At 37.0% G+C, this 12,569-nt stretch overlaps 1 protein-coding gene across 4 annotated transcripts in view; it reads left to right on the top strand.

Annotated features, from left to right (window-relative positions):
- The window catches only part of TMEM131 (transmembrane protein 131), a 193,555-nt gene that overhangs the window by 91,812 nt on the left and 89,174 nt on the right, over positions 1 to 12,569 (top strand). For all 4 annotated transcript variants that reach the window (XM_082851816.1, XM_082851815.1, XM_082851814.1 and 1 more), the window contains exon 5: positions 1,469 to 1,592. In XM_082851816.1, coding sequence (XP_082707942.1) covers positions 1,469 to 1,592 — 124 coding nt within the window. The remainder of the gene's footprint in view (positions 1 to 1,468; positions 1,593 to 12,569) is intronic.

Genomic DNA, 12,569 nt, shown 5'->3' with positions numbered 1-12,569 from the left:
ACAAGTGATAAACTGAACTGAGGAAAAGGCAGGGGCAAAAATTCCTGAAGGACAAAAGCATGGTGGACAGTTGAACCACATATAAAACGTAATTCTGGCGCTGCATCTTCAACTACTTAGAATTTGAGGTTTCTACAGATGAAATAAAATTTCAGAAAGCATAGGCCAAAATGATTGTACAAGAAGAGGACCTTGTGACAGAAGCTGTAACTGAATTAGAACATGAGGGTTTGGATTCACATAGAGGATAGGGAAGAAAACACAGAGCAAAGACATTGGTAAAGGCGTGGGGGTCATGCACATGGAACCAGCCTGACTCAGGTGGAAACATAGGGAACCACGTGTGGAGGCTGAGTGATTCCAGATTAGGGGGCTGATAACCACTTCATAACAGCAGGTGGTATTACAGAGAGAAAGAAAGGGATCTGACCAGTTTGTTCCCTGCCTGCTTCTTCACTAGACTGTAACCACTGAGGTCATGGGCAGGGGCAGGGGCGGGCAAGCTGCCCCATGCACGCTCTCACCAGGTGCCTGGTTCTGTGCTAGACAATACGAGGAATACACAGTGCGCATACAACGTAAACTTCGTCCTTAAGGTACTGATAATCTTGCTGAGGAAATAAGACAGGTGCCAATTAAATAACTAGAGAGAACTCTGAAAAAACGTAATTTATTTGCAGAATTCTCTTAAGCTGTCAAGCTAGGAAGCCTGTGCAAATATGATTAGCAACGTAAGTACTTAATGGACTACATACTAAGGAGGTTTCACTTTTCAGACAAACTGTAATGTGGATGCCATGGGGAACGTTAAAATGCATCTGTGGACATCAGACCTCGAGTGTGTGCTTTATACTGTTCCTTTGAGAGGGTTAGAGCAGGGACTAGAGCCAGATGGCCTGGATTCAGGGTGATGTTCCAAGTATGACTTTAGGCGAGTTAATTAAGCTTTCTGTGCCTTGGTGTCCTCATCTATAAAATGAGTATAACAACAGCCCCTAACTTATAAGACAGATCTGCTCACATAACGTTGCCACTAAACTTCTTCTAAATTGAAGAGCATCTATCAGTGGAATTTGGGGAGAGGAGGATAAGATTCAGAATTAGTAGAGAAGCAGGCGGTAGGTGGTATTACAGAAAGTAATAAAGGGATCTGACCGTTTTGTTCCCTGCCTGCCTCCTCACTAGATTGTAAACTTCATCTGGGTGGAGACTTGCCCCCTTACATCCCAGTACCTGGCTCAGTGTGTGACATACAGTTGGCACTCAATAATTTTATTTGCTGAATAGCGAATGCATGCATTTTATGTGTAATTTTAGGTATAAACTAATTTAATATATAATTTCATACGTTTGGGTATGTATTTGTCTAAATAATTTTGATGTTTAATTTTTTAACAACTAAAGTTTAACTCTAAAACTAGAAATTGTCTTTGAAGTATTTGTAACAGTTTTCTTTTTGTTTTTACAGACCAGTTGGAATGCCAAAAATGGAAAAAGTTTACTTACATAATCCTAGTTCTGAAGAAACTATTACTTTAGTATCAATATCTGCTACAACATCACATTTTCATGCATCATTTTTTCAAAATAGGGTAAGCATCTCTGCTGTATTTGATTTCTTTTGAGTTTGAAATTGAAATGTCTAGGGTTTTTAGTGTATAATTTTACTTTGCTATAATTAAAATCTAGTTTGAATGTTTCACATTTATTCTGGACTTTAGTTTGCCCCATTTCCTGAGAATTATCACTTCTACTTTTCAACACACATTGTTTTTCTCAACATGAAACAGCCTAACAAATCAACTTTGTAACTTAAGCACTCTGAAAAATGTAGCATTCATATATTCAGTTGGTTTTCTTGTCCTACCTAATAATAGGTAATTCCTCAGCGTTGTGTTAGTTTTCTATTGCTGTGTAATAAATCACCACAAACACGCACTTATTAGCACATGGTTCTGTAAGCCACAAGTCCAGTGGGTCCAGTGGGCTCTGAGTATCTTAAGGCTGTAACTAAGATGTCAGCTGGGCTGAGTCATTGACTGGAGGCTCAGGGGAAATCCACTCCCAGACACATTCAAGTTGTCGGCAGAATTCAGTGCCTTGTGCTTGTAGAACTGAGGTCCCCGTTTCATTGCTGGCTGTCAGCCAGAGACCTCTCTCAGTTCCCTGAGGTACCCACACTCCTTGTCACCATCTTGAAGCCAGCACTGGTGCGTCACATCTCCCTCGCGCTTCAGAAATCTGACCTCTCCTACCACCGGTGGAGAAAACTCTGCTTTAATCATGTCATTGGGTCAGCATCACCTGGGTAGTCTCCTTTTTGATTAACTCAGAGCTGACTAATAATCTCATTATATCTGCAAAATCCCTCTTATCAAGTAGTGCAGATCACAGGTGTGGTATCCTTCATATTCACAGTCACAGAAATTAGGGCAGGAAATTTGAGGGCCTGTTTAGGGTTCTTCCTACACAGGTGTCCTATAAAATTTTACTTATAATCATTTTCGTAGATAGTATGCAAACTTGTTACTATAAAAAAAACTTTTATCTGGCTAAAAAAAGATCTTAATAAATTTTGGATTTGAGAGAATGCATTAAGCTTTAATATATAGGCTTCCGAAATAATTAGCTAAATAGCAAATGTCAGAGGGAAGTAAATGAATGGAGCCTGATTTCATCTTCCGAGGGTTTTCACTGACTCCTTTGAAGAGATATGACTAAATAACCAATTTTTAGCATATAAATTTATATCAATTATTTCGATTTTTACATTTCTCCTTTCTAAAATCCTGGCTTCATCGTATGTTGTCATTAAGTAGCAATTTCTAGGGTAAATAATGGCATATAATTTTGGCTCTTTTAAAATTTAAAACTATTTTGTAAACAAGGAATGGATAAGTCAGCATATTTTGATGATAAAGTTTTAATTTTCTTGTTGTACTCTTGGAAAGCATCCCTTTTCTAAAATATTTTCTAAAACAAGTTTCCCTTGAGTTATTATTTGTTTTACCTAAAAGATATTTCCACAATTTTTATAAATGTGCTGATGGTCTCAAACAATCAAATCCCAGTCTAAGAGAGACCTAGTCCAGTACCCTCATTATATGAATGAAGAGTTGAACCCCGGAGGGCTTTGCCTGTGGTCATGCAGTTAGGGATAAGAGCCAAGGTGAGGGTCTAGGTGTGCTGTTGGCCTCCGCAGGGATTTGTATCATATTAAGCTACAGGGTGGGTCATATACATTACAATCTGTGTATGGAGACACACTTAGGTGTAAGTGGTGTCATCCAGCTTTCAGGCATTGCCACAGTGTAGAGACATGTTGGGTTAAAAGGCAAAATAGTAAAGTGCAATGAAAACTGTTTAAAAGTAGTGCACAACTACACTACAGATTTTATTTTTACCTTGTTAACTTACTTTGCTAATTCAAGCAATGTTTTGTTGTTTCTAAACATCAAGCTTCACCCTTGTTAGAGACCAGGATTTTTACTTTTTTCATGTTCCTATCACAATACAAAGCAGACCAAATAAATAGCAGAGTTACAAATAGATTCTTACAGGGGCTAGCCAGGTAGACAATGCAGACCAAGTGGAATGGGGGGTGACCTGGAAGAGCACATGTCCCATCCAAAGGCACCAGCCCCCACTCAGCTCCAGCCAGTGGTGGCCACGTGGGAATGTAAGCTCATGCACAGTTCTTCTGATTTTCCAAGAAGACTTGGAAATAGGAATTTTTATAAGATAATATCTACTGATTTTACAAATTAAAAATGAATTTGACTTTAGAAAGACAGATAGTGTTGACCAAAGAAAGCTAGTTAAAGGACACCAATTTGACATTTCTGACCTAGGCTTTCCCAGGGACTTATTTCTACAAATGAATCTTATGCAAAGAGAAGTCTTTCTGAAAAATTCTTCAACAGATAATCTCAATCAAGGGATCAATCCAAGAAGAAGATATAACAGTTGTAAATATTTATGCACCCAACATAAGCACCTCAATACATAAGGCAAATGTTAATAGCCATAAAAGGGGAAATAGACAGTAACACAATCATAGTAGGGGACTTTAACACCCCACTTTCACCAATGGACAGATCATCCAAAATGAAAATAAGGAAACACAAGCTTTAAATGATACATTAAACAAGATGGACTTAATTGATATTTATAGGACATTCCATCCAAAAACAATAGAATACACTTTCAAGTGCTCATGGAACATTCTCCAGTATAGATCATACCTTAGGTCACAAATCAAGCCTCAATAAATTTAAGAAAATTGAAATCGTATCAAGTATCTTTTCTGACCACAATGCTATGAGACTAGATATCAATTACAGGAAAAAAATCTGTAAAAAATACAAACACATGGAGGCTAAACAATACACTACTAAATAACCAAGAGATCGCTGAAGAAATCAAAGAGGAAATCAAAAAATACCTAGTAACAAATGACGATGAAAACACGAAGGCCCAAAACCTATGGGATGCAGCAAAAACAGTTCTAAGAGGGAAGTTTAGAGCAATACAATCCTACCTCAAGAAACAAGAAACATCTCAAATAAGAAACCTAACCTTACACCTAAAGCAATTAGAGACAGAAGAACAAAAACCCCCAAAGTTAGCAGAAGGAAAGAAATCATAAAGATCAGATCAGAAATAAATTAAAAAGAAATGAAGGAAACAATAGCAAAGATCAATAAGACTAAAAGATGGGGCTTCCCTGATGGTGCAGTAGTTGAGAGTCCGCCTGCCTATGCAGGGGACACGGGTTTGTGCCCTGGTCCGGGAAGATCCCACATGCCGCGGAACAGCTGGGCCCATGAGCCATGACCGCTGAGCCTGCGCGTCCAGAGCCTGTGCTCTGCAACGGGAGAGGCCACAACGGTGAGAGGCCCGTGTACCTCAAAAAAAAAAAAAAAAAAAAAAAAAACCACTAAAACACGGTTCTTTGAGAAGATAAGCAAAATTGATAAACCATCAATCAGGCTCATCAAGAAAAAAAGGGAGAAGACTCAAATCAATAGAATTAGAAGTGAAAAAGGAGAAGTAACAACTGACACTGCAGAAATACAAAGGATAGTGAGAGATTACTGCAAGCAACTATATGCCAATAAAATGGACAACCTGGAAGAAATGGACAAATTCTTAGAAAAGCACAACCTTCTGAGACTGAACCAGGAAGAAATAGGAAATACAGACAGACCAATCACAAGCACTGAAATTGAAACTGTGATTAAAAATCTTCCAACAAACAAAAGCCCAGGACCAGATGGCTTCAGAGGCGAATTCTATCAAACATTTAGAGAAGAGCTAACACCTATTCTTCTCAAGCTCTTCCAAAATATAGCAGAGGGAGGAACACTCCCAGACTCATTCTGTGAGGCCACCATCACCCTGATACCAAACCAGACAGAAATGTCACAGAAAAAAGAAAACTACAGGCCAGTATCATTGATGAACATAGATGAAAAAATCCACAACAAAATACAGGTAAACAGAATCCAACAACACGTTAAAAGGATTATACACCATGATCAAGTGGGGTTTACCCCAGGAATGCAAGGATTCTTCAATATACGCAAATCAATCAACATGATATACCATATTAACAGATTGAAAGAGAAAAACCATATGATCATCTCAATAGATGCAGAAAAAGCTTTCAACAAAATTCAACACCCATTTATGATAAAAACCTTCCAGAAAGTAGGCATAGAGGGAACTTTCCTCAACATAATAAAGGCCGTATATGACAAACCCACAGCCAACATCATTCTCAGTGGTGAAAAACAAACCATTTCCACTAAGATCAGGAACAAGACAAGGTTGCCCACTCTCACCACTGTTACTCAACAGAGTGTTGGAAGTTTTAGCCACCACAGTCAGAGAAGAAAAAGAAATAAAAGGAATCCAAATCAGAAAAGAAGAAGTAGGGCTTCCCTGGTGGCACAGTGGTTGAGAGTCCGCCTGCCGATGCAGGGGACACGGTCCGGGAAGATCCCACATGCTGCGGAGCAGCTAGGCCTGTGAGCCATGGCCGCTGAGCCTGCATGTCTGGAGCCTGTGCTCCGCAACGGGAGAGGCCACAACAGTGAGAGGCCCGCGTACCACAAAAGAAAAGAAGTAGTAAAACTGTCACTCTTTGCAGATGACATGATAGTATACATAGAGAATCCTAAAGATGCTACCAGAAAACTAACTAGAGCTAATCAATGAATTTGATAAAGTAGCAGGATACAAAATTAATGCACAGAAATCTCTGGCATTCCTATACCCTAACGATGAAAAATCTGAAAGTGAAATCAAGAAAACACTCCCATGTACCATTGCAATAAAAAGAATAAAATATCTAGGAATAAACCTACCTAAGGAGACAAAAGACCTGTATGCAGAAAATTATAAGACACTGATGAAAGAAATTAAAGATGATACAAACAGATGGAGAGATATACCATGTTCTTGGATTGGAAGAATCAACATTATGAAAATGACTCTACTACCCAAAGCAATCTACAGATTCAATGCAATCACTATCAAACTACCAATGGCATTTTTCACAGAACTAGAACAAAAAAATTCACAATTTGTATGGAAACACAAAAGACCCTGAATAGCCAAAGCCATCTTGAGAAAGAAAAACAAAGCTGGAGGAATCAGGCTCCCTGACTTCAGACTATACTACAAAGCTACAGTAATCAAGACAGTATGGTACAGGCACAAAAACAGAAATATAGATCAATGGAACAGGATAGAAAGCCCAGAGATAAACCCATGCACATATGGTCACTTTACCTTTGATAAAGGAGGCAACAGTATACAATGGAGAAAAGACAGTCTCTTCAGTAAGTGGTGCTGGGAAAACTGGACAGCTACATGTAAAATTAGAACACTCCCTAACACCATACACAAAAATAAACTCAAAATGGATTAAAGACCTAAATGTAAGGCCAGACACCATCAAACTCTTAGAGGAAAACATAGAACACTCCATGGCATAATCACAGCAAGATCCTTTTTGACCCACTCCTTGAGAAATGGAAATAAAAATAAACAGATGGGACCTAATGAAGCTTAAAAGCTTTTGCATAGCAAAGGAAACCATAAGATGAAAAGACAGCCCTCAGAATGGGAGAAAATATTTGCAAATGAAGCAACTGACAAAGGATTAATCTCCAGAATATACAAGCAGCTCATGCAGCTCAATATCAAAAAAACAAACAGCCCAATCCAAAAATGGGCAGAAGACCTAAATAGACATTTCTCCAAAGAAGATATATAGATTGCCAGTAAACACATGAAAGGATGCTCAACATCACTAATCATTAGAGAAATGCAAATCAAAACTACAATGAGGTATCACCTCACACCGGTCAGAATGGCTATCATCAAAAAATCTACAAAGAGTAAATGCTGAAGAGGGTATGGAGAAAAGGGAACCCTCTTGCACTGTTGGTGGGAATGTAAACTGATACAGCCACTATGGAGAACAGTATGGAGCTTCCTCAAAAACTAAAAATAGAACTACCATATGACCCAGCAATCCCACTACTGGGCCTCTACCCTGAGAAAACCATAATTCAAAAAGAGTCATGTACCACAATGTTCATTGCAGCTCTCTTTACAATAACTAGGACATGAAAGCAACCTAAATGTCCAATGACAGATGAATGGATAAAGAAGATGTGGCACATATATACAACGGAATATTACTCTGCCATAAAAGGAAATGAATTTGAGTTATTTGTAGTGAGGTGGGTGGACCTAGAGTCTGTCATACAGAGTGAAGTATGTTAGAAAGATAAAAACAAATACCGTATGCTAACACATGTATATGGAATCTAAAAAAAAAATGGTTCTGAAGAACCTAGGGGCAGGACAGGAATAAAGACGCAGACGTAGAGAATGGACTTGAGGACATGGGGAGCGGAAGGAGTAAGCTGGGACGAAGTGAGAGAGTAGCCTGGACTTATATACTACCAAATGTAAAATAGATAGCTAGTGGGAAGCAGCCACATAGCACAGGGAGATCAGCTCGGTGCTTTGTGACCCCTTAGAGAGGTGGGATAGGGAGGGTGTGAGGGAGACACAAGAGGGAGGAGATATGGGGATATACGTACATGTATAGCTGATGCACTTTCTTATAAAGCAGAAACTAGCACACCATTGTAAAGCAATTATACTCCAATAAAGGTGTTAAGAAAAAAAAAAAAGATAATCTCAATGTATATATAGTCGAAGAAAAGTTAAAAGCCAGTCTGTGTTTTCCAGTATCAGGAGATAGAATTAAACAGTAAAATAATCTATACCTATCAAAATCTACATTTAGGTACTCTAGATTTAGCTTTAAAAGAGATAGCCAAAATCTATGCTACCTTAAGTTTTTTTTTTTTCTTATTCTTCTTCTTGCTTTTCATTTTTATTCCCTACAGTAAGATACTGACTCCAGAAGCTCAAGAAGTGGAGAGGAGAGATGGAATTAACTCTTGGGAGAAGAAATAACCTTATTTCCCCTCCACTTAATTTTATGCCTATCATAAGAGCCTTTGGGGAAAAATGAAAAGAGTTTCTCATGTCCAAGAGAGCAAAACCTTTCTGTATGTTTATCCTAACTCTAATTGCCTTGTCATCTTTAGAATTCCTGGTCAGATCATATTTCTTTGAGAGTAAAACATTTCCTGTAAGTCACTTAAGTTGTTGATTATTAACCAGTATCATCTCTACGTTAAGCAACCAGTAGGAAATACAAAGTAGAATAGTTATTATTTAAAAGGCTAAGTGTTACATAACTGTATTTTAACACATACACACATATAAATAATACCCCTTACTAAGGTTTTGATTCTGAGATCACCTGGAAATCAAGAACAAGGGTAATAAAAGGAATGTGGTTGTGTGACAATTCGTTTTTCTATATATAACTCCTAATAATTGTGGTTTATAATTATCTGTTGACTAACTATAATTGTCTAATTAATTATAATTAAAATTACATAATATTAAGACTGCAGTTTAGGCCTGTTCATCTTCATGGCTATACTGCATATTGGCCATAAAATATGTAATGTATGGCTTGTGACAAAAAATACAGATTTTTTTAATACTCTATAATAGTCAAATTTTAATTACCATAGAATTGTGGAAATGGGTGCCTTATAGACATTGGTGAGCAAACAAAAAGTATATTTTCCTTGATTCTGTAGAGCCTTTTGTTTGATTACCTTTTCAGGTAAACTGAAGATTAATTAGGATACACTTTGTTTCAATCTATGGCTAAAATGAAAATGTTTTTACCCATTTATTTTAGTATGCTTAATATAGTAAACAATCTCTTCTCATAGGTTGAAAGTCATTAATGAATATTAATGATTATTTTTTAATTATATGTAGAGACCTGGACATTTTTTGTTCTATTTCTGATATCCATACATGTTAATGGGAATTGAACAAATGTGATATAGCAGTAGCAATGATATAGCAGGACAACCTTTCCTTATTGAGTGTTCTTGGCTCCCATGTCAAATATTAGATAACCATATATGCAGAGGTTTATTTCTAGGCTATTTGTTCCACTGGTCTACATGTTTTATTTTTATGCCAGAACCATACCGTTTTAATTTCTGTAGCTTTATAGTATGGTTCGAAAGCAGGAAGTTTGCTGCCTCCAGTTTTGTTGTTCTTATGATTGTTTTGTGTTTCTATACAAATTTTAGGTTTGTTTTATCTCTGTTAAAAATTCCACTAGGATTTTGATAAGATTGCATTGAACCTGTAGATGGGTTTGCTTAGTATGGATATTTTAAAAACATAATTCTTCTGAGCCATGAATAAAGGATATCTTTCCATTTGTCTTCAACTTCTTTTTATCAGGGTCTTAACAGTTTTCATTATACAGGATCTTTCGCCTCCTTGGATAAATTTATTACTAAGTATTTTATTGTTTTTGATGCTATTGTGAGTAGAATCTTTTTTTTTCAGATGTTTCATTGTTAGTGTGTAGCAGCACAACTGGTTTCTGTGTGTTGATTTTATATCCTATAACTTTACAGAATTTTTTGATTAGTTCCAACAGTTTTTTGGTTAAGTCTTCAGGATTTTCTATATATAAGATCATATCACCTGCAAATAATGACAGTTTTTCCTTTCCACTTCTGATGCCTTTTATTTCTTTGTCTTGCCTTAATTGCTTTAACTTAGACCTTCCAGTACTATGTTGAATAAGAGTGGTGAGAGTGGGCACCCTTGTCTTGTTTCTGATTTTAAGGGGAAGCTTTCAGATTTTTATCATTGAGTGTGATGTTAGCTTTGTGTGTTTGTATGTGGTCTTTATTATGTTGAGGTGTGCTCCATCTATACCAAATCAGTTGAGGGTTTTTATCATGAAAAGATGCTGTATTTTGTCAAATGCTTTTTTATTGTGTTGCTGAATTCACTTCGCTAATAGTTTTTGAGAACTTTTGCATCTGTATTCATCAGGGATATTGTTTATAGTTTTCTTGTAGTGTCCTTGTCTGGCTTTGGTATCAAGGTAATGCTGACCTCATAAAATGAGTTTGGAAGTGTTCCCTTCTCTTACTTTTTGGAAGAGTTTGAGAAAGATTGACATTAATTCTTCCTTAAGTATTTGATAGAACTCACAAGTGAAGGCATCTGGTCCTGGAGTTTTCTGTTTTGGGAGGTTTTTGATGACTGAGTCAATCTCCTAACTCATTATTGATCTATCGAGATTTTCTGTTTCTTCCTGATTCGGTCTTGGTAGGTTGTGTGTTTCTAGGAATTAATCCATTTCTTCTAGGTTATCCAGCTTGTTGGCATAGAATTGCTCATACTGGTATTTTATGATCCTATGTATTTCTGTAGTATGTCTCCTCTTTCATTTCAGATTTTATTTATTTGAGTCTTCTTTTTTCTTGGTTAATGTGGCTCTTGATCTGTCAATTTTGTTTATCTTTTTGAAAAACTGGCTCTTTGTTGATTTTTTTTTTCTATTGTTTTTCTGGCCTGTGTTACATTTTGATCTTCGTTATTTCTGTACTGCAAACTTTGGGCTTAATTTGTTCTTTTTCTAGTTCCTTGAGCTGTGAAGTTAGAATGTTTATTTGAGATCCTTCTGTTTTCTTAAAATATGCATTTATTACTCTAAACTAAGTTTATCCTTTTCAGAATGCTTTTGCATCATTCCGTAGATTTTGGTATGTTTTTTTTCCATTTTCATTTGTTCAATGTTATTTTTTATTCCTCTTTTAATTTCTTCTTTGACCCATTGGTTGTTGAAGAGAATGTTGTTTAATTTCCACATAATTGTAGATTTTCCAGCTTTCTTCTTGTTGATTTCTAGTTTAATACCACTGTGGTCTGAAAAAAATACTTGATATGATTTCAAACTTATTCTTCTCTATGTGCACTTGAGAACAATATGTATTTGCTGCTATAGGATGGAATGACCTATAAATGTCTGTTAGGTCCATTTGGTCTAATGTATGGTTCAAGTCCAGTGTTTCCTTGTTGATGTTCTGTCTGGATGATCTATCCATTGCTGAAAGTGGGATATCAAAGTCCCCTACTATTATTGTATTCTTGCCTATTTCTCCCTTCAAACCTGTTGATATTTGTTAATATATTTAGGTTCTCCAATGTTAGTGCATATATATTTATAATTATTACATCTTCTTGATGAATTGACCCCTTTATTATGTAATGACCTTTTTGTCTTTTGTTACCATTTTTTACTTAAAGTCTATTTTGTCTAATATAGGTATAGCTAACCCCATTTTCCTTTGGTTTCCACTTGCATTGAATTTCTTTTTTTCTTATTTATTTATTTAATTTTTTGGCTGTGTTGGGTCTTCATTGCTGTGCGTGGGCTTTCTGTAGTTTTGGCGAGCAGGGGCTGCTCTTTGTTGCCGTGCACGGGCTCCTCATTGCAGTGGTGACTTCTCTTGTTGCAGAGCATGGGCTCTAGGCACGTGGGCTTCAATAGTTGTGGCATGTGGGCTCAGTAGTTGTGGCTCTCAAGCTCTAGAGCGCAGGCTCAGTAGTTGTGGCGCACAGGCTTAGTTGCGCCGCAGCATGTGGGATCTTCCTGGACCAGGGCTCAAACCCGTGTCCCCTGCACTGGCAGGCAGATTCTTAACTACTGTGCCAGCAGGGAAGTCCTGAATTTCTTTTTCTATCCCTTCACTTTGAGCCTATGTGTTTCATTAAATCTGAAGTGAGTCTTGGAGGCAACATATAGTTGGGTCTTGTGTTTTTATCCATCCAGCCTCTCTGTGCGTTTGGTTGGTGAATTCAGTCCATTTACATTAGAGTAATTATTGACATGTAAGGACTTCCCAGTGCCATCTCATTAATGGCTTTCTGTTTATTTTATATTTCCATTGTTTCCTTTCCCCTCTGTTTCTGCCTGCCTTTGTAAATTGGTGATTTTCCACGGTGTTATATTCTGTTTTCCCTTTCTTTACCTTCTGTGAATCTACTCTAGGTTTTTGCTTTTTGGTACCATGAGGCTTACATAAAATATCTTTAGATAAAATGGTCCATTTTACATTGATAGCAACTTAATTTTG

The sequence above is a fragment of the Leucopleurus acutus genome, assembly GCF_964270905.1.
Source record: "Leucopleurus acutus genome assembly, chromosome: 12".
Classification (NCBI taxonomy): Eukaryota; Metazoa; Chordata; class Mammalia; order Artiodactyla; family Delphinidae; genus Leucopleurus; species Leucopleurus acutus.
The sequence above is the reverse complement of the archived record's forward strand: the minus strand, read 5'-3'. Positions and strand labels throughout refer to the sequence as shown.